Raw genomic sequence first — 21,679 nt, forward strand, 5'->3', positions numbered from 1 at the left:
CTTTTTCTTTTCTCTCTTTATTTTTCCTCCCCCCCCCCTTTTTTTTTTTTCGTGAGGCAGGGTCTCAGGTTGGCCTTGAACTCATGGTGATCCTCCTACCTCTGCCTCCTGAGTACTGGGATTAAAGGGGTGTACCACCATGCCTGGCTTCTTCTTTTTTTTAAAGATATTTTATTTTCAAGCGGAGGCAGACAGATACACAGAGAGGGAATGGGCCCACCAGGGCTTCCAGCCACTGTAAACAAACTCCAGATGCAGATGTATAAGCCACCTTGTACATCTGGCTTATATGGGTACTGGGGCATCAAACCTGGGTCCTTTTGCCTCTCAGGCAAGCACCTTAACCACTAAGCCATCTCTTTAGCTCCCCTTCAGGATTTTCAAGCGAATTCCTTTACCCACTGAGCCGTCTCCCCAGCCCAAGGCCAACTTTCTGTAAGCCTAATGCCTCCACATTTCTGTTCTTTTCCCTTTTATAGAGCATTGCCTCTTTCCTGCATTTGTATCAGTGTGAACAATAACACATTTTGGATTAGATACTCACTGTGATGGTGCTAGCTTTTAAAAGAAAACTTACATATCCTCTTGTTAAGGATCTCCCTCAGGAGTGGTGTTTTAGGTCCTGGGCTTTCTCGGGCTCTCTGGGTTATGCCTCTGGTGTGTGCATGGACCTGTTTCCTGCGTGGTGAGTTTCAATGATCCCTGCACTGGACAGGAGGGCCTCACCTCTGCCTCCTCCTTGAGCCACTGGCACCTGGAAGGAAAATGTCTGCTGGCGGCCAAGCCATAGTGCAGTGAGAGATGAGCCTCAGCGCTCATGGTCCTGGAAACCAGTGCATTTGTTGCCGTAAGCAGCATTGCAGAACTTGTCCCTACAGTTTTGCTTGATAGGGTTTCACTTTAAAATCTATTTTTTTTTAATTTAAAAAGTTTTTTTAAAAATATTTATATTTATTTATTTTTGTTTTTCAAGGTAGGGTCTTGCTGTAACCCAGGCTGACCTGGAATTCACTATGTAGTCTCAGGGTGGCTTTGAACTCATGGAGATCCTTCTACCTCTGCCTCCTGAGTACTGTGGTTAAAGGCATGCACCACCATGCATGGCCTAAAATCTATTTTATAGTGAGTTCCGGTAATTCATGCTTGAATCCTAGCACCCTAGAGGCTGAAGCAGGAGTTTGGATCAGCCTGGCAACATAGAGAGACAAGGTCTCAACAATAATAGCTACAAAAAGTAAAAAGAAGCTGTGTGTCATGGCACACAGCTTTAATCCCAGCACTCAGGGGTTGAGGTAGGAGTATCACTGAGTTTGAGGGCAGCTTAGGCTACATAGTGAGTTCCAGGACAGCCTGGACTAGAGTGAGACCCTTTCCTAAAAAAAAAAAAAAAAGGCGGGCATGCTGGTACACACCTTTCATCTCAGCACTTGGGAGGTAGAGGTAGGAGGATCATGGTGAGTTTGAGTCACCCTGAGACTACATAATGAATCAGGGCAGCCTGGGCTAGAGTGAGACCCTAACTTGGAAAATTGAAGAAAAAAAAAAGCCCACAGAAACAATAATAATAAAAAACCATTTTAGAAAATCCAAACTATAATGTGATTTATATATATTCTTTGGGTAAAATAATTCAAAGAATTGTTTTCCTTTTTGAATCTTTAAAATATTAACCTGTTTGTGTGATCATTGGTAAATGGTCGTTTTGTTCAATTTTACTTTTCTAATACAGTTTTTATGTAATAGAACTATTTTCCTCACTATCATTACAAATAAGCTTTTATGAGACAGGTGCTTTAACCAACTAAGTGACAGAGCCAAGTGCAAATAAGCTTGTTAAAGGCATGCTAGTGTTTTGGTTTTTAGCACTGTAAAAACTTTGGATTTTAGCATGTATATTGAAATTTATAAACTAATGTTGTAAATTTTACACAGCTTCTTATTCAAGTACCTTAGTACTAACAGTATCTATTGTTAAGACAACTGTTTGACACCATGGATCATGGATTCAAATGTTTTTGTATTAAAAGCTGTTTGATAATAAAATGTTGTAACTTTTATCTTGTGGTGATTTTGCCGTTTTTTTTTTTGAGACATGGACTCACTTTGTAGCCCAGACTGGTCTGAAATTCTTACTCCTGTGCCTCTCAACCTTCTTAATATTAGGGTTACAGGTGTGTGCCACCAGGCCCAACTCCCTTGTGGTGATTGTATTTCATATTAAAGTCGTACAGGTCTTCTTGGAGAATAAAGAAAATAAGTATTTCATAGTTTCCTTGCATTTTCTGTTCACCCGTAGTTTTTTTAAATTTAATTAAAAAATATTCATTTATTTGAGAGAGAGAAAGAGGCAGATAAAGAGGGAATGGGTACACCAGGGCTTCCAGCCACTGCAGATAAACTCAAGACGCATGCGCCACCTTGTGCAGGTGTCTTATGTGGGTCCTGGGAAATTGAACCTGGATCCTTTGGCTTTGCAGGCATGCACCTTAACCACTAAAGCCATCTCTCCAGTTCTTATAGTTTTGCAGTGTTCTGCAACTAAAATGAAAGTTAGTTTTACCTGATTTTAATTTTAAAAATATATTTATTTGAAGGGAGGAAGGGAAAGAGGGAGGAAAGGAGAGAATTAAAATATATGAATATATGTTCACACTAGGACCTCCTCCTGCTGCAAAGAAACTCGAGACACAGACACCACTTTGTGCATCTGGGTTTGCATGGGTGCTAGGGAATTGAACCCAGGCCTGCAGGCTTTGCAGGCAAGTACTTTTAACTGTTAAGCCATCTCTCCAACTCATGACTTCATTCTTTTGGATGAATTCTTGCTTAAATTCTACTGGCTGATGTAGCAGTGTTACCATATCAGGTGACCAAGAATTTCTATTTTGTGGTTATAAAAGAGCTGTAGCTTGGTGTGGTGGTACACACTTTTAATCCCAGCACTTGAGAGAAGTAGGATTACCTGAGTTTGAGGCCATCCTAGACTATAGAGCAAGTTCCAGATCAGCCTGGGCTAAAGTGAGACCTTGTCTTGAAAACAAGGAAGAAAGACGTGTAGACTAGGGAGGTGGCTCAGTGTATGAAGTTCTTGTTGCACAAGCATGAAGACCCAAGTTCGGGTTCCTGGTCCCCAGGTGAAATGCTAGGATAGGATGTGTACTTGTAATCCCAGCCTATAATAATGGGGGAAGCAAAGACAGGATCTCATGGGCTCACTGACTAGTCCAGTCAAACTGGCCAAATTGGTGAACTCAGGTTCAGTGAGAGATCCTGTCTCAGAGTAGGGTGTACTGGCCTAGGGAAATGGCTCAGTGGATAAAGGGCTTGCCATTCTCAGTGTGAGTACCTGAGTTTGGATCCCCACGCCTCATGTAAAAGCCAGAAGCCATGGAAGGATTCTGTAATTCCAGCAAACTTATAGTGAAAAGGGAGGCGGAGATAGAAGAGTTTCCCTGGAAGCCCTCTATGTGCATCTGGCTTTACATGGGTGCTGGGGAATTGAACTTGCACCAGTAGGTTTTGCAAGCAAGTGCTCTTAGCCACTGAGCCATCTCCCAGCCCTCTCTTGGTAGCTTTCTTTCTTTTTTTTTTTTTTTGAGGTAGGGTTTCACTCTAGTTTAGGCTGACCTGGAATTTACTCAGTAGTCTCAGGGTGGTGGCCTTGAACTCACTGTGATCCTACCTCTGCCTCCCAGATGCTGGGATTAAAGGCATGTGCCACCAAGCCCAGCATCTTGGTAGCTTTCTAACCAGGTAGTCTACTGAATGAGAGACCTTGCCTCAAATGAGGTGGAAGGCAAAGACCTACTGGGAAGTTGTCCTCTGACCTCTACACAGCATGTGCCTGCACTCATGAACACACACACACACACACGGGGGGGGGGGCAGGGAGTGACTGAAGAAGACCCTCGATGACTGACCTCTGCACACACAAAAACACACACCTGCACACCACACACAAAAATGAATAAATATTTTAAAAAGGATTGTATAAGGTGCATGTATTGAATATGCCTTCATTTCTTGCACAGAGGATGCTGTTACATTGGTTTTGCATCATTTTTATATATTGTTTAAGAAAATTTGTGTGTATGTGTGTGTATGTATCAGTGTGTGCCAAGGTCTTTTGTTGCTACAAATGAATGTCCACCTTGATGTGGGTGACTAGGGGACTTGAACCCAGGGCCAGCATGCTTTGCAAGCATGTCCCTTTAACTGCTGAGCCATCTTCCCAGCCCTTTATATATCAGTTTTTAAAAGTATTCTGTTCTTTTTAGATTTTAATTTTTATTTACTTATTTATTTGAAAAAGAGAGGTAGAGAGAAAGAGAGAGGTAGAGAGAAAGAGAGAGAGAGAATGGGTGTGCCAGGGACTCTAGTCACTGCAAAGAAACTCCAGATGCATGTGCTACCTTGTGCTTCTGGCTTACATGGGTCCTGGGACATTGAACCTGGGTCCTTTGGCTTTGTAGGCAAGTGCCTTAACCCCTAAACCATTTCTCTAGCCCTATATGTCATTTTTCTTTAAAATGTTTCATTTGGGCTGGAGAGATGGCTTAGTGATTAAACACTTGCCTGTGAAGCCTAAGGACCCTGGTTCGAGGCTCGATTCCCCAGGACCCACGTTAGCCAGATGCACAAGGGGGCGCATGCATCTGGAGTTCGTTTGCAGTGGCTGGAGGCCCTGGCATGGCCATTCTCTCTCTCTCTCCCTCTCTGTGCCTCTCTCTGTCTGTCACTCTCAAATAAATAAATAAAAATAAATATTTTAGAAAAATGTTTCATTTATTTTTTTTTTGAAAATAGAGAATGAGAATGAATATAGGTGCACCAGGGCCTCCGTCCACTGCAGAACTCCAGATGCGTGTGCCACTTTTGTGCATCGATTTACATGGGTACTGTGGAATCGAACCTCAGTCGCTAGACAAGTGCTTTACCCTCTGAACCATCTCTTTATAGCCCCTTACAGGTCTTTTTGTTTTTTTCGAGGTTGTGTCTCACTCTAGCCCAGGCTGACCTGGACTTCACTATGTAGTCTCAGGGTGGCCTCAAACTCATGGCGATCCTCTGTCTCTCAAGTGCTGGGATTAAAGGGATGTGCCACTACGCCTGGCCATATGTCATTTTATTATAAAGCACCTCTGAGTTGTTCTCTGGGGCCAGGCTAACATGGAAAAACTGTAATGCAATTTGAGTTACAGTTTTAGAATATTTGAAACCAGGGTCTGCTCATTGGAAATACAGGATAGAAAGAATTGTTAGTTGTTCATTTTGAGGTGAACAGCTTTTATAAAATGGAACTCATGAAAGTATTTTCTTTGGAATGAAACAGACTTGGTTCCAAGGAGTAACAGAGTTAATAAATGCCTCTAAAGACATTTCTTTGCCTTACTAGTTGAGGAAAAATTCAGTCATGGAAATGTACAGGTCAAGCCAAGTGGAACATTTTTAGACACTGGTTTTCATTTTTGCCCTGGACCTTAGAAGCAGGCATTCCATCAAATTCACTTTTATTTTTCCCCTTCATTAGGCTGATTTTGTGAAACTTGCACATCCCGAGCCTGCATTCAGAGAGGCTGCCGAAGACGCCTGTAGAAGTGTGGGCACCGTGGTAGAAAAGTATGTGCTGTCCCTTCCCCTAGGGCCGTGTGTCTTGCTCTGCAACAGTCATGCTTCAGGTGGTTTTGTGAATGGTGTTGGTTCCCTTAAGGAGCAGAGTGGGAGGAGCTGTGGATGGTCCCTGGTCAGCTACCCAGGGAGGTGGGAGAGGGAGGGCTGGAGAGCAAGTTCACCTCCCAGCACTGTGGTGTGGGCTCTTCACTTCATTCTCTCCATTTACTTTCCTTCTCTGTAAATGGGGTAATCAAGATGACTCTTGAGGTTGCTATGAAGATGAACTGTGAGGTGGTTATGATGTATCACGTACACTGTGGACATCTGATATCCATCACCTTGAAGATGGGAAGTACGGGCTTTGAGCATCTCCCTGACCAGTTTGAGTTCCTAGGTTCTCACATGATTCAATCTCTGTGGCATCATATGGGGCTGTGGACCACCAGGCAAGAAGCCAATAGATGTATGTATGTACTGCTCTTGCAGGTCCTGTTGAATTGGGATTGGGAGGGTCTTGGGGACCATAAAACTCTCTGGGAGGGCCAAGACATACTGTAGGTAGAGGCTTCATGAGGAAAGTAGTTACTCTAAATTGATTTTGGGGGTAAACTGAAATGTTTTCAAGCCATTTATGAGGGCTCCAACGTGCTTGTTAAAAATCCTTGTACACAGTACTGTGTTGCAAAGCACTTAGGTGTGTTACACCAGCCAGGTAGTGCATAAGACAGGGAGAGCTCTGGGCTTGCCTGGAATGGATTTCTGATGGGAAAATAGGCACCAGGCAAAAAGCCCGTTTCATGGACTGGAAGTAGGAGAGGGGCAGCTTCTCTAACTGGACAGGCTTCGTGAAGATCTAACGTCTCAGGAGGAATGGTTTCAGCCTTTACCCATGGAGAAACATTGGCCCACTTGGGCACAGTGGATGAGTTTTCTTACATGCATTGCCAAATCCATTTGCTAAAGGGATAAAACTGGACCCAGCTACATCTAGACCCGGGACATCCCAAAGGAGCTTCAACAGGGAAGACCTTGGGAAGACCACTGTTACCTATGGAAGAGCAGCCTAAAAAGGGGGTTAGTGTGGCCAGCCTGCCTGCCTGGGCGCTGTCAGGCTGTGTGTACTAGACTTGAGTACAGCGTGCCGTCTCACAGACACTGCTCGTTGTATGGGATTGCCCATGGAGAAGAACCCGGCTGGTAGCACATCGCTGCGGCATCCGGCTATAAGCTGCGTCTCTCTGTGAAGGGTGGTTCTGTGTTGAAAACAAGGCCCTTGATGGCATTTACGGTCTGCTTCAAGCTTTGCTTTCTGCTTTCTACAAGTGCAGTGACTTATTTTCCCCTTTCACTGAATAGTAACTACTCAGCTGATGTTTGAAAAATCAGGGTGATTTCACATACATGGGTGGAGCTGATTTGTTTTCTGGTAGTTGGGGAAAGAGCCTATAACTTGGTATAGTTGGGAACTAATGGAAAAGCTAGACTACAGACTCCCCCCACCCCCCGAGGCAGGGTCTCACTCTAGCCCAGGCTGACCTGGGATTCACTCTATAGTCCCAGGCTGGCCTCAAACTCACAGTGATCTTTCTACTTCTGCCTTAGACTATGGACTTTATCTCAGGGTCTTCCAACATTAAACAGCTGGGGAATGACCTCAGTAGACCTTTACACAGTGAGAGGACCCATGGTCACGCGGCTAGCGGGAGCTAGGCACAGCTTTCCCTCTGATAACTGGGCACTGTGCCAGGGTAGGTGCTGAGACAGGCCACAACCCCTCCCTTCTGAGCATCTTCTGTGACAGTGACTACCTTGTTCTGTTGTTCTGTTGGGAGGATCTGTAAGAGTGGTAGCAAAAGACACTCTTCACCTCCAAAAGCACCGCAGTTCTTAACTACTAAGCCATCTCTCCAGTCCTAGCGCTACGGTTCCTTCATTATGAATGGCCTGGGGAGCCGGCCCATCCTTATGTCCTTGCCTAGGAGTCCTGGACAGTGGGTGGTGTTAGTGACCTTGTCCTTCACCTGTGGGAGATCTTGTCCTTCACCAGTGGGAGCAGAGTAAGTCTGGACCTAGCTGGCTGGCTGCGTGGGTGCGAGGCCTTCCGCACCTGGGGATGGAGGACTGTGGGGCTGCAGACTGGTGAGGCTTGGGCTTGGCACAGGCTCTTTGCTCCGCTCTGGTTTAGGCAGTAGCTGAGGAATGTGCACACGGTCCCATTTAATGCCCATGGCAGCCGAAGGTCCAATATCTTGCCTGAGGTCATAGTGCCCTAGTGTCCAGCCCTGCATGTGGCTGTGGTACCACGTCCAGTGTTGTGAGCTGCCCTTCCCAGTGTGGATCTGTTATTCTCACCCATATGTTGCCCTGAGTTCCAGGGTACTAACCTGATGGCTGAAGGAAACCTTTGTATTAGTTCAGCTTCCTTCCTTTCTTCTTACCAAAAACCCAGTAACCATCGGTGTATTGCTAATGGGGACTGGTTCTTCATGACCTAATTTCTTTGTTCCCCTCTTTTATGTGTGCATTTCCTGACCTAGCTGTTGACTCAATTTAATTTGGCTTTTTTTCTTTTTTTGGTGGGGAGTGGGGTGTTGAGGCAGGGTCTCATTGGAGCCCATATTGACCTGGAACTCGCTCTGTAGCTCAGGCTGGACTTGAACTCACAGTCATTCTTCTGCTTCAGCCTTCTGAATGCTGAAATTATAGGTGTGAGCAACCACACCCAGGACACTTAGGATCTTTAGCCTTTTGCCCAAGAGTTTGCCCCTGTCTTTATACTGAACAGGTTCTAAGTGTGACTGTGCTATATTTGGTCCAAAGGGACACACAGAAAACTTCCACAAAGTTTTGGGTCATGGGCATGTGTATGTGACCCTCTGACAGCATTCTTTTAACATAAAGCAACAGCAACAACTCCAACAGCAAAAGGATAGACAATAATTTGTTTTTATTTTATTTTCTAGGTTGAACACAAATGTGGAATTGTATCAAAGTCTGCAGAAATTACTAGATGATAAAAATCTTATGGATTCTCTTGATGCAGAAACCAGGTACTCACTGTTTCCTGTGTGATGTTCCTTATGACTGGCCTTGCAGGCCAGGCTGGGAGATACTGCCTTGTCCCCCCACGTCCCCACAGTGGTACACTTTCTTTGAGCCTCGATCCCACAGTGTCTTCTCTTCACACCATGTCTCTGTCTCCTCCACTGTGCTATTTTTCTTCCTTGCTGTAATCACCCCAGCATCTTCCTGTCTGTCTGCATAGTGGTTTGTCCTTGTCTCAAGGTCTCTCTGGCTGGGCTGCACAGGGTGGAGCTTGGCATGTTTTGGTCACTGCTGTGTGGTGAGTAACCAGTGATGGCTTCTGGTATTACACCATCTTTGGGCTTGCCATTCCATAATGTTGACCATCAGAAGTTACTTTGCCAGCAAAATTATTCATTTGTAGAGGGGGACATCAAGATCCTTGCAATGCTCATTAGATTGCATTTGTTCATTTGAATTGAAAGGCTTAATGCTGAGCCGTACATGGGAAAAATGGACGTGTGACTTTTTTTTTTTAATTTTTTTTGTTTATTTATTTATTTATTTATTTGAGAGCGACAGAGAGAAAGAGGCAGATAGAGATAGAAAGAGCGAGAATGGGTGCGCCAGGGCCTCCAGCCACTGCAAACGAACTCCAGACGCGTGCGCCCCCTTGTGCATCTGGCTAACGTGGGTCCTGGGGAATTGAGCCTCGAACCGGGGTCCTTAGGCTTCACAGGCAAGCGCTTAACCGCTAAGCCATCTCTCCAGCCTGACGTGTGACTTTTTAAATATCTTATTTCTTTGCTTAAATTTGCTCATAAGTTGGGTGTGGTGGTGCATACCTTTAATACCAGCACTTGGGAGACCGAGGTAGGAAGATTGCTGTGAGTTTGAGGCCAGCCTGAGGTTACATAATGAATTACATGGGCTAGAGCAAGACCCTACCTCAAAAAAACAAGACAAAAAAAAAATTGGTTATGAAATAAGTGTAGTAATGTTTTCATTTACTTACTCATCTTTGTGTCGTAACAGAGATTAAATTTTTTGCCTCACCCATTTATACCTGTGTATCTTCATTTTGTTTCTTGGATAATTCCTTTGACTATCTAATTTCCCTCTTCCTGTTTCTTCTTTCTTTTGTTTTTGAGGTAGGGTCTCACTCTGGCTCAGGCTGACCTGGAATTCACTATGGAGTCTCAGGGTGGCCTCAAACTCACGGTGATCCTCCCACCTCTGCCTCCCGAGTGCTGGGATTCAAGGCATGCGCCACCACACCAGGCATTGCATCCTTTCTGTTTGTCACCCCAATGGAAGCCTGATTCCATGCAAGCTGGTTGAAATTGGAAGCTGCCTATTAACGCAATGTGTGAGTCCCGTGCAGCAGAAGCACCGTGGGGCTCAGTACTGAGGGCTCATTTCTCCCTGGCCAGCAGTGATGCAGGAAACTTGTCTTGTTTCTCTTAATGCTCCTGATGCCCCAGCTATTTGTAAAGCTAACTGTGTCATCAGAATGATTGCCTCGTTATAATTTTAGGCTGGAGCATTATATTGACTCCGTTAGCAGAACAAGTAAAATGTGAATGTGTTCACGGTCTCAGAGTTAGCACTCACTTGATACTGGCTTGGTGTAACAATGAAAAGCATTACATTTAAGGTTACTCAGGATCCAATTTTAATAAAATTGACATTTCCATGTTAAATGTGTAAAAGTTATAGTAGACTATTGGATTATTTTGGATACAAAGTACTTGTACTAATAGGTTAAATTTATTTCTAGATTTCACTAAATTGCCAATAAGAACTTTTACATAACAAAGTGATACACACTGGCAAGAGGAAGCCTGGTGAGCAGTCAGTAGCTCAGGAAAGAAAAGCACTGGATGTGGGTGAAGCCATACTTTGAAATAATAACTAATAATATATATGAAACTTGACTATTGTAAAAGGAGCTGGCAGGCACCCAAGGAGCCATATCTTAGACTGATGGCAAAGCAAAACTATGACTGTAGAGTTAACCAAGTGTTTTGTTATGATTAGTTAATGTACGAAGAAAATCTGAGCTGCTCCCGTCTTTCCCCTTGGAGAAGTTTGGTAGCATAGAGTCTCCAATGAATCTAGCCATACAGGCACCTCTAACTTAGGTTTTCTAAAATTATATATTCCATATATGCAAGAATATAATGAGGACTGGAGAGATGACTTAGTGGTTAAAGCACTTGCCTGCAAAGCCTAAGAACCCAGGTTTGATTCCTTACTACCCACATAAGCCAGATACACATGGTGGCGCATGTGTCTCAAGTTTGTTTGCAGTGGCTGGAGGTTCTGGCACACTCATTCTTTCTATCTGCCTCCTTCTCTCAAATAAATAAAAATAAAATATATTTTTAAAAAGAATATAATGAACACACTCTCGAGACAATAAGTGGGCATGATTCCCGCCCCATGAACTGCGTAGCTATAATATACTCTCAGATCGACTCTGAAAGCAAAGAGCACAGAACCCTAGCACAAGTGGCCTCCAGGAAGCATGGAAATTGGCTAAAGTAGAGAAATACATTGTTTTCTTAGAGAAGAAAGCTCAACATTGTTTTCTACTGGCCTATTAGTTTAGTGCTATCCTGCCTCTGTCTAAGGGAAAGTTTTCTGTTGTTACTTGAAATTATTTTGTAGTTGTAGAGAATGAATAAGCCAGAGCTTGGGGGAAGGACTGGATTATAGTGCTAGCTAGGCCAGCCAGTAGCATTTTGGAAGAGAAGAGAGTTGGTTCATCAAAGATTTAAATATTTCATTAAAGTCAGGCCTGGTGGCTTAGGTCTGTAATTACAGCTGCTCCTTAGGAGGCTGGGGCAGGAAGATCACAAATTCAAGGCCTGCTTGAGTTACAGAACAAGTTCAAGGCCAGCCTGGGCAATTTAGCAAGACCTTGTTTACACATAAAAAGTAAAATACCCAGTAACCACATAAATCAGAGCACAAGGTGGTTCATGTGTCTGGAGTTCGTTTACATTGGCTGGAGGCCCTGGTGCACCCGTTCTCTCTGTCTTTCTCCCTTTCTTTCTCTCTCTCTCTCTCTCTCCCTCAAGCAAGTAAATAAGTGGATAGATTTTTTTAATTATAATTGTGATTATATTGATGTTCATATTGTGTAAAATAACTCATTCAATTCATGCATCTGAAGTTTGCAGTGGCTAGAGACCCTGGCATGCCCATTCCCTCTCTATATATCTGCCTCTTACTCTGTCTCTCTCTCTCTCTCTAATAAATAAAGTATTAAAAAAAAAAAAAGTAAAATGGCCAGATATGGTGGTGCACACCTTTGATCCCAGCACTTGGGAAACAGAGGTAGGAGGATCACCATGAGTTCCAGGCCAGCTGGAGACTACAGACTGAATGCCAGGTTAGAGTGATATCCTACTTCATAAACAACAATAACAATTAAAAAGAAAACAACAACAGTAAAATGGAGTGTGATTGTAGCTCAGTGGTAGAGTCTTTTAGCATGTGCAAGTGCATAGTTTCAATCCCCAACATAATCGTCAATCAATTGAATATTAAAAAAGAGAAACTGCCAGGCATGGTGGCATATACCTTTAATCCCAGCACTCGGGAGGCAGAGGTAGGAGGATCACCGTGAGTTCGAGGCCACCCTGAGACTCCATAATGAATCCCAGGTCAGCCTGGGCTAGAGTGAGACCCTACCTCAAAAAAACAAAACAAAACAAAAATAATAAAATAAAATAAAATAAACTATAAATGCATTGATACTTAAGGATGTGGCGAGTCTTTCTTAACATGAATCTGAAAAGGAAAGCTCGATTTGATTATCATAAAATTTTCAGATATTGTATGGCAAAACTTTCATATTCTGAATATACAAATGAAACAATTTACTTACATGACAACTGGTTAATCTACTTACTGACTTATTAATTGCTATATAACCTTTGTGTTGCTGGGACAGAACATCTGACCAGTAGCAGCTAATGAAAGGAAAGGGTTTATTTTGGCTTACAGTCTCTAGGGGATGCTTCTTGGCGTGGCATGAGCAGAGGCTAGGCATTGCCTCTGCCACAGCAGGAAGACAGCAGCAAGTGAGGGAGCTGGGCTCTAGCAAGGGGGAGCTGGCTACACCACCCCTAAACTCACCCTCTTCTTCAGCAAGACTCTGCCTCACAAATTGCCACCAGCTGGGGACAAAGCATTCAGAACCCAAGTCAACTGGGGATACCTGATTCTAACCACCACAGAGACTATAAATTACTTGAGGGAAAAAAAAAATAGTAAGCAGAAAGTCAGGCGTGGTGGCGCATGCCTTTAATCCCAGCACTTGGGAGACCAGAGGTAGGGAGGATTGCCATGAGTTTGAGGCCACCCTGAGATTATGTAGTGAACTCCAGGTCAGTTCTGGCCTAGAACGAGACCCTACCTCGAAAAACAAACAAACAAAAAAAGAGCAGATGAATGGGAACAAAATTCTTTTTGCGAAGTGAAGGTCACATTTCACAAAATAAGGAATAGTAAAAATGTCTACTAAATTTATATCAGTATGCCATAAGTTGAAAACTGGTAATAGTGACAGTAGGAGAGATGTGGCTCTAGAATTAAATTGCCAGGGTTGGATGTTGGCTCCAGACCTCCCTAAGCCTTAGCTTCCCCCCCCCCCCCCCCCCCCCCGCCTTTTAGAGGTAGTGTCTTACAGAAGCTAATCTGATATTCAGTATGTAGTCTCAGGGTGGCCTCAAACTCATGACGATTCTCCTACCTCTGCCTCCCGAGTGCTGGGGTTAAAGGTGAACTTTCCCTTTTGTAACAATGCATAAAGAAGGATTTCATAGGATTACAATGAGCTTTGAACAAAATAATTCTTGTAAAGTGCTTTATTCATTACCAGTACCCCCTGCATTGGACCTACTACTATTAAAGAAAGGTGGAATAAAGCAGAGCCTGTCAGACAACACAGATAAGGCAACGTAGAAACAGTCGCTTAATGTTTGGCATAATGGGACTTCTCTAACTGTAAATTAATGTCTTTAGGGAGCATAGTTTGGGAATGTATATTATTATGTGTACTTTTTGATCAATTAAAAAATTGTACTTTATTCTAAGGAAACAAACAGGGATGAAGAAGTACATGTAAGTTTTTGGGTTTTGAAATTTGGTTTGGTTTTGAGACAGGGTCTCATGTAGTCCAAACTGCTTTTGAACTCCTGATCCTTCTGCCTCTACCCCCCAAATACTTTACTTTAGATTACAGATATGTATCACCATACTCAGCTATACATAAATTTTTAAAAAACCACATACATAGGTTAATAGGTTACAGGAGTGGGAAAAATGGAAACATTTTTTAGTCCACACAATAGCATAGCAGAAACACTATGAGTTATAATTTTGAAGACTATTTAAAGACAAGAAGACCAGTTCATTGTTTGTGATGTACTTTTGTAAGAAAAAGCTGCTCCATACATCTCCATAGTAGAGTTCTGTATAATGTACTGATACTTGGATACTTTTGCCTAAGAAGAGAGTACTACGTTTTTAGGCTGTTTAGAGAAGGAAATAGATGAGAAATGGAGATGATAAGACCTGTTTGGGGGCTTGAGTAAAGCCTTCTGCATTGTTTAATTAAGAATATAAATGGGGGCTGGAGGGATGACTTAGTGGTTAAGGCATTTGCCTGCAAAGCCAAAAGACTCAGGTTCTATTCCCCAGGACCCACATTAGCCAGATGCACAAGGGGGTGCACACATCTGGAGTTCATTTGTAGTGGCTGGAGGCCCTGGAGCACCTATTCTCTCTCTCCTCCCCCTTCTCTATTAAATAAATAAATTAATTAAATAAAAAGAACATACTGTCTTTTAAAAAAAGAATATAAATAGGGGAGGATTGCTGTGAGTTTGAGGCCACTCTTAGACTACATAATGAATTCCAGGTCAGCCTGGGCTAGAGCGAAACTGTACCTCAAAAAAAGAAGAAAGAATATAAATAGCATTGGAAGCTGGGTGTGGTGGTGCACGCCTTTAATCCCAGCACTTGGGAAGCAGAGGTAGGAGGATCGTGGGTAGTTTGAGGCCACCCTGAGATCCCATAGTGAATTCCAGGTCAGCCTGGGCTAGAGTGAGACCCTACCTCGAAAAACCAAATAAATAAATAAATAGTGTTGGAAAGATGGCTTAGTGGTTAAGGCACTTACCTGTGAAGCTTAAGGACCCAGGTTTGATTCCCCAGAATCCACATAAGCCAGATGCACATGGTGGTGCATGTGTCTGGACTTCATTTGCAGTGGCTAGAGGCCTTGGTGCACCCATTCTCCCCTTCCCTCCTCCAAGTAAATAATCAAAAGAATATAAGCCGGGCGTGGTGGCGCACGCCTTTAACCCTAGCCCTCAGGAGGCAGAGGTAGGAGGATTGCCGTGTTCGAGGCCACCCTGAGACTCCATAATGAATTCCAGGTCAGCCTGGGCTAGAGTGAGACTGTACCTTGAAAAACCAAAAAAAAAAAAAAAAAAAAAAAAAGAATATAAGTGGGGGCTGGAGAGATGGCTTAGCACTTAGGGTGCTTGTTTATTAAGCCTAAGGACACAGGTTCAATGCCCCAGTACCCACATAAGCCACATGCACAAGGTGGCACATGGGTCTGGAGTTTGATTGCAGTAGCTGGAGGCCCTAGGCACACCCATTCTCTATCTGCCTCTTCCTCCCTCTCCTTCCTTTCTCTTTTCAATAAATAAGTAAATAATGTTTTAAATAATGTAAATGAGCTGAGGAGATGGCTCAGTGGTTAAAGGCACTTGCTTGCAAAACTTGTTGGTCTGGGTTCAGTTTTTCAGTATCTACAAAGAGCCAAATGTACAAAAGTGGCAAGTGCATTTGGAGTTTGTTTGCAGCAGCAAAAGGTCCTGACATACTCATTCTCTCTCCCTTCTTACTCCTTCTGTTAGTAAATAAATTATAAATATAAGAATATAAGCTAGGTGTGGTGGTGCATACCTTTACGCCTTTAATCCCAGCACTTGGGATAGGCAGAGGTAGGAGGATTACTGAGTTTGAAGCCAGAGTGAGTTCCACGTCAGCCTGGGCTAGAGTGAGACCCTACCTTGAAAACACAAAACAAAATTGTTTTTCTGGGGCTGGAGAGGTGGCTCAGTGGTTAAAGGCACTTTCTTGTGAAGCCTGATGGCCCAAGTTTGATTCCCCAGTACCCACATAAAGCCAGATGCACAAAGTAGCACAAGTTTCTGGAGTTCATTTGCAGTGGCAGGAGGCCCTAATGTGTCCATTCTTTCTTTCTCAAATACATAAATAAAAAAATATATAAATGACTACATTGTCAGTGTAGTCTGTTGAATATTTATTTATTTGTTTATGTATGTATGTATGTATGTATGTATGTATGTATGTATGTATGTATGTATGTATGTATGTATGTATTTGAGATAGAGAGAAGCAGAGAAAGACAGGCAGATAGGGAATGGGTGCACCAGGGCCTCTAGCCACTGCAAACAAATTCCAGACGCTTGTACCACCTTGTGCATCTAGCTTACATGGGGAATTGAACCTAGGTCCTTTGGCTTTACTGGCAAGCCCCTTAACCGCTAAGCTATCTCTCTGGCCCAAATAAACTTTTTAAAATATTGTTTTTGGTTTTTTAATTTATTTGTTTGAGAGTAACAGACAGAGAAAGAGGCAGATAGAGAGAAATAGAGAGAATGGGTGCGCCAGGGCCCCCAGTCATTGCAAATGAACTCCAGAAGTGTGCGCCCCTTGTGCATCTGGCTAATGTGGGTCCTGGGGAATCAAGCCTCAAACTAGGGTCCTTAGGCTTCACAGGCAAGTGCTTAACCACTAAGCCATCTCTCCAGCCCTTGTTTGTTTCTTTTAAGACAGGTTTTAGAACTTGCTGTATAGTTAGGATGTCTTCAGACTTGTGACCCTCCTTCTTCCTTCTGAGTGTTGCAATCACAGTGACCACCAAGATGCTCAACTAGATCTATTACTGTTTTAGAATTTTAGGAAGAACTTCGGTGGGGGTGGCTCAGTGGTAGAGAACTTGCCTTGCATGTTCAAGACCCTGGGTTTGAGTCCCAGGACTATGTAAGGTGGAAAGAAGTTTGAAACAACCTTAATTCTTCTAATTCAAGATGTGCTTGGGCTAGATAGACATGGTCCCTAGCCCACTAGCAAGATCCTGTATCATGAAACAAAAGAACAATATCTTTGCTTAACACAAAAATTATGAAGATAACATCCATTTTTGAAAAGCCAACGCCAGAATTGTACATCAAATATTTGGGTAGCCTACCTTTAGGAACAGAAGCAACTTTAAAAATACATAATGGACAAAAAAAATGTATTCAACTTGAAATTGATTCCAAGCATAAAGCCAGAATAGAAAGAAAACAGTTCTCTTTAGCCAAGAAACCCAGCTTTGGGCCCAGCATCAAAGAGTGACTATTAACTGCCACTAGTTGGAAGGAGAGCTGAAAATCTCATGCAAAGGGCCTTTGAACAACTCTCCCAATAAAGACTGTTTTGTTTTTAATTACTGGGGTTTGGATGGAATTGAATGAATAATTGTGATGGTGGTTTTCACAGGTTCACGTTCTCTGCACAGGGAATAAACTTACACACCAGCTGACTGGAACTGTTAGTCAGCTATTTCAGAGATGCTAAGTGAGCTTCACACTGTGTGTGTGCTTACATGTCAATGCTCAAACAACTTTTTTTTGTTTTATCTTTATTTATTTATGAGAGAGAGAGAGAGAGAGAGAGAGAGAGAGAGAGAGAGAGAGAGAGAGAATGGACATACCAGGGCCTCCAGCCACTTCAAATGAACTCCAGATGCGTGCGCTCCTTGTGCATCTGGCTAACGTGGTTCCTGGGGAATCGAGCCTTGAACCAGGGTCCTTAGGCTTCACAGGCAAGCGCTTAACCACTAAGCTATCTCTCCAGCCCAAACAACTTTTTTTTTTTAGGAAGGGTTTAGCTCAGGGTGACCTGGAAGTCACTATGTAATCTCAAGCCCCAAACTCACAGCAGTCCTACCTTGGCCTCCTGACTGCTAGAATTAAAGGCATGTGCCACCATGCCTGGCTGAAACAAGTTTCAACAATACAAAATATTGAATTTGGGGTGCTGGAGAGATAGCTCAGCAGTTAAGATGCTTGCCTGCAAAGCCTAACAACCCAGTTTTGATTCCCCAGTACCCATGTAGAGGCAGACGTACATGTGTCTTGAGTTTGTGTACAGTGGCTGGAGACCCTTGTGCACTCATTCTTAATGTCTATCTTCTCTCTCTCTCTCTCTCTCTGCTTGCAAATGAATAAACAAAAATACTTTTAGAAAATGATTGAATTTGGGGCTGGAGAGATGGCTTAGTGGTTAAGGCATTTGCCTGCAAAGCTAGAAGATCCTGGTTTGACTCTCCAGGACCCATGTAAGCCAGATGCACAAGGGGGCACATTCACCTGGAGTTCATTTACAGTGGCGGGAGGCCCTGGTGTGCCCCACCATCTCCCTGCTTTTTTCTCCCTCTCAAATAAATAAATAAAATATATTTTAAGAAAAGATTGAATTTGGGGGTGGGAGAGGGTTCAGTGGGTAACATGCTTGGTATGCATGATGAGGACCTGTGTTCTGGTTCTCAGCACTCATGTAACATGCTGGGTGTGATGGCATGCACCTGTAATCCCAGCACTAGGGAAGTGGAGATGGGATCCCCAGTGCGTGCTGAAAGAGCCCCAGGTGCCGTGAGACCCTGTCTCAGTAAGCAAGGTGGAAAGTGATAGAGTGAGATAGCTGACCTCCACCTCGGGCCTCTGTACACGCATGTACATCAATATGCCCTTGCACCTGTGTACATGCATACACACACAGACCACATACACACATACATATGCAAAAGTGACTGAGTTTTGTTTGTAATTTACTGCCTGTTGTAATTTGAGGCTCATTTTATTCTAGGCGAGTGGCTGAACTATTTATGTTTGATTTTGAAATCAGTGGAATCCATCTAGATGAAGAAAAGGTAAATCTTTTATCTGTGCTTTTTGTTTGTTTGTTTGTTTGTTTTTTGAGGTAGGGTCTCACTGTAGCTCAGGCTGACCTAGAATTCACTCTGTATCCTCAGGTTGGCCTTGAACTCATGGTGATCCTCCTACCTCTGCCTTCCAAGAGCTGGGATTAAAGGTGTGCGCCACCATGCCTGGCTTGTTTTGTTTCGTTTGTCTTTCTTTTTTTATTTTATTTTTAGGGAGAGACAGAGAGAAAGAGGGATTGCCCCACCAGGGCCTCAGCCTCTGCAATCAAATACTAGATGCTTGTGCCACCTACTCGGCATATGTGTCCTTATGTTTGCCTCACCTTTGCATCTGACTTAGGTGGGATCTATAAAGTTGAACATGGGTCCTTAGGCTTCACAGGCAAGCACCTTAACTGCTAAGCCATCTCTCCAGCCCTATTTCTTTTTCTTTTTTTTTTTTTTAAGGCTGGGTCTCATGTAGCCCAGGTTGTCCTTGAACTCACTCTGTAGTAGAGACTGGTCCTGAGCTCCTGGTTCTTCTGGAATGATAGGCATGCACCATCACACCTGGCTTCCTGCTCTTTTGACTCTTGTTTTATTAGCTAATTTAGTTGATATCTTTGTAGCCAGAGTCTTTGTATATTTCTGGATTTTGTGGATCATACAAATGCTCAGATCTTATTCTTGAGATATTTGAATGCAGTGCTTTCTAGAAACTGACCTATCACCCCTGATAATTCAGAGTTAAGAAGTGACTGGACACTGGGGTGTCATGGAAGGAGGCCGAGAGAAGCAGTATTGGAAAAGACTGCACACTGAGGCTCAGAAGGACGGGGAATGTCACTGAGACTCAGAGGTCTATTGTACCCATTGTACCTGTCTGGTGGGCCACATACTGGCAGCATAGGTGTGTCAGGTGATGTTTACACTGGCTGGAGGGCCCAACACTTCATGAGGTCCTCTTGTTCGATAGATGTGGAGACAGACAGAATGATTTGCTCAAGTTCTCAGGCCTCATGATGGCGGCCACTCATGAAGGGGGTGGTGGTGACTGGACATCGGTATAGTTTTCCATAGCCTCCCCACTTGTCCCTAGGCTAACTACGATTTTAAACATAACATTTTCTCTTTTTTTTTTCCCCTTCAGTTTTTTGAGGTAGGGTCTCACTCTAGCACAGGCTGACCTGGAGTTCACTCTGTAGTCTCAGGGTGGCCTCAAATTCAAGGTGATCCTCCTGCCTCTGCCTCCTGAGTGCTGGGATTAAAGGAGTGTGCCACCATGCCCAGCTTCCCTTTCTCTTTTTTTAATTTTAAGTTTAATTTTATGTGAGAGAGAGAGAGTTGGCATGCCAGTGCCTCCAGCCACTGCAATCAAACTCCAGATGCTTGTACCATCTAGTGTGCATGTGTGATCTTGCACTTGCATCACATGTGTCTGGCTTACGTGGGATCAGGAGAGCTGAACGTAGATCCTTAGGCTTCATAGGCACGTGCCTTAATTACTAAGCCATCTCTCCAGCCCATAACTTTCGCCTAATAAATGTAGTACATTAAGAAGTTTCCCTAGAAACAGTTTTATTTTTCCACATAGTTCTGAATATTTCAGAATATCTTGAGAAGTAAATAGCTTTCTTGGGGATATCCAGCTGACCTCCACAACTGTGGTTTCTGTACCTGGATTCAGCCAAGTACAGACCGAAAGAGGTAGGAGGTTCACCTTGAGTGTGAGGCCATCCTGAGACTACATAGTGAATTCCAGGTCAGCCTGGCCTATAGCCAGACCCTACATCAAAAAAAAAAAAAAAAACAAACAAAAAACCAGGGCTGGAGAGATGGCTTAGTGGTTAAGCGCTTGCCTGTGAAGCCTAAGAACCCCAGTTTGAGGCTTGATTCCCCAGGACCCATGTTAGCCAGATGCACATGAGGGCGCATGCGTTTGGAGTTCGTTTGCAGTGGCTGGAAGCCCTGGCGCGCCCATTCTCGCTCTCTCCCTCCCTCTCTCTCTATGCCTCTTTCTCTCTATGTCACTCTCAAATAAATAAATAAAATTAAAAAAAGAAAGCAAAACAAAACAAAAAAATTGCTTAGAGACAGTTGTGTCTGTACTGAGCAGATGTAGATCTTTTCCTTGTCATAATTCCCTAAACATTTTCCTGGCATTGTGCTGTGTGTTCTAAGAGATGACTTAGCATGTGTGGAAGGACGTGTGTAGCATCCATGCAAATATTGCTGCACTTTGGGTGATGTGCCCATCTGTGGACTTTGGTGTCCAAGGTAGGAGATGTCTTAAAACCAGATGATATTATACCAGGAGATGGCTGTATGTCACATATGCTGATATTATTATTAGGTTGTTTTTTTTTTTGATTTTGAGACAGAGTCATTCTGTAGTCCAGCCCTTTTTGAAAAAATATTTTTTAGTCCTTTATTTGAGAAAGAAGCAGATAGAGGGCTGGAGAGATGGCTTAGTGGTTAAGCGCTTGCCTGTGAAGCCTAAGGACCCCGGTTCAAGGCTCAGTTCCCCAGGTCCCACGTTAGCCAGATGCACAAGGGGGCGCATGCGTCTGGAGTTCGTTTGCAGGGGCTGGAAGCCCTGGAGCACCCATTCTCTCTCTCTCTATCTGTCTTTCTGTCTGTGTCTGTTGCTCTCAAATAAATAAAATAAAAAATGAACAACAACAAAAAAAAGAAGCAGATAGAGAGAGAGGGAGGGAGAAAGAGAGAGAAAACAATTATTTAATAAATAGCAATTTTATAGGATATATATATTTTTAATTTTTTTGTTCATTTTTATGTATTTAGTTGAGAGCAACAGAGAAAGAGGCAGACAAAGAGAGAGAATGGGTGTGCCAGGGCCTCCAGCCACTGTAAACAAACTCTAGATGCGTGCACCCCCTTGTGCATCTGGATAACATGGGTCCTGGGGAATCGAGCCTTGAACCAGGGTCCTCAGGCTTCACAGGCAAACGTTTAACCGCTAAGCCATCTCTCCAGCCCAGGGTATATTTTTTAATTTGT

The 21,679-nt window shown here is 43.4% G+C and overlaps 1 protein-coding gene across 2 annotated transcripts in view; it reads left to right on the forward strand.

The window, feature by feature from the left end:
* LOC101607406 (mitochondrial intermediate peptidase) overlaps positions 1 to 21,679 on the forward strand; it is a 158,005-nt gene that overhangs the window by 6,418 nt on the left and 129,908 nt on the right. Inside the window, exons 3-5 of one of the 2 annotated variants that reach the window (XM_004670524.2) lie at positions 5,531 to 5,619; positions 8,577 to 8,663; positions 18,604 to 18,667. In XM_004670524.2, coding sequence (XP_004670581.2) covers positions 5,531 to 5,619; positions 8,577 to 8,663; positions 18,604 to 18,667 — 240 coding nt within the window. The remainder of the gene's footprint in view (positions 1 to 5,530; positions 5,620 to 8,576; positions 8,664 to 18,603; positions 18,668 to 21,679) is intronic. The other variant, XM_045154713.1, reaches the window with a different exon arrangement.

This window comes from Jaculus jaculus, chromosome 7 (assembly GCF_020740685.1).
Source record: "Jaculus jaculus isolate mJacJac1 chromosome 7, mJacJac1.mat.Y.cur, whole genome shotgun sequence".
Classification (NCBI taxonomy): domain Eukaryota; kingdom Metazoa; phylum Chordata; class Mammalia; order Rodentia; family Dipodidae; genus Jaculus; species Jaculus jaculus.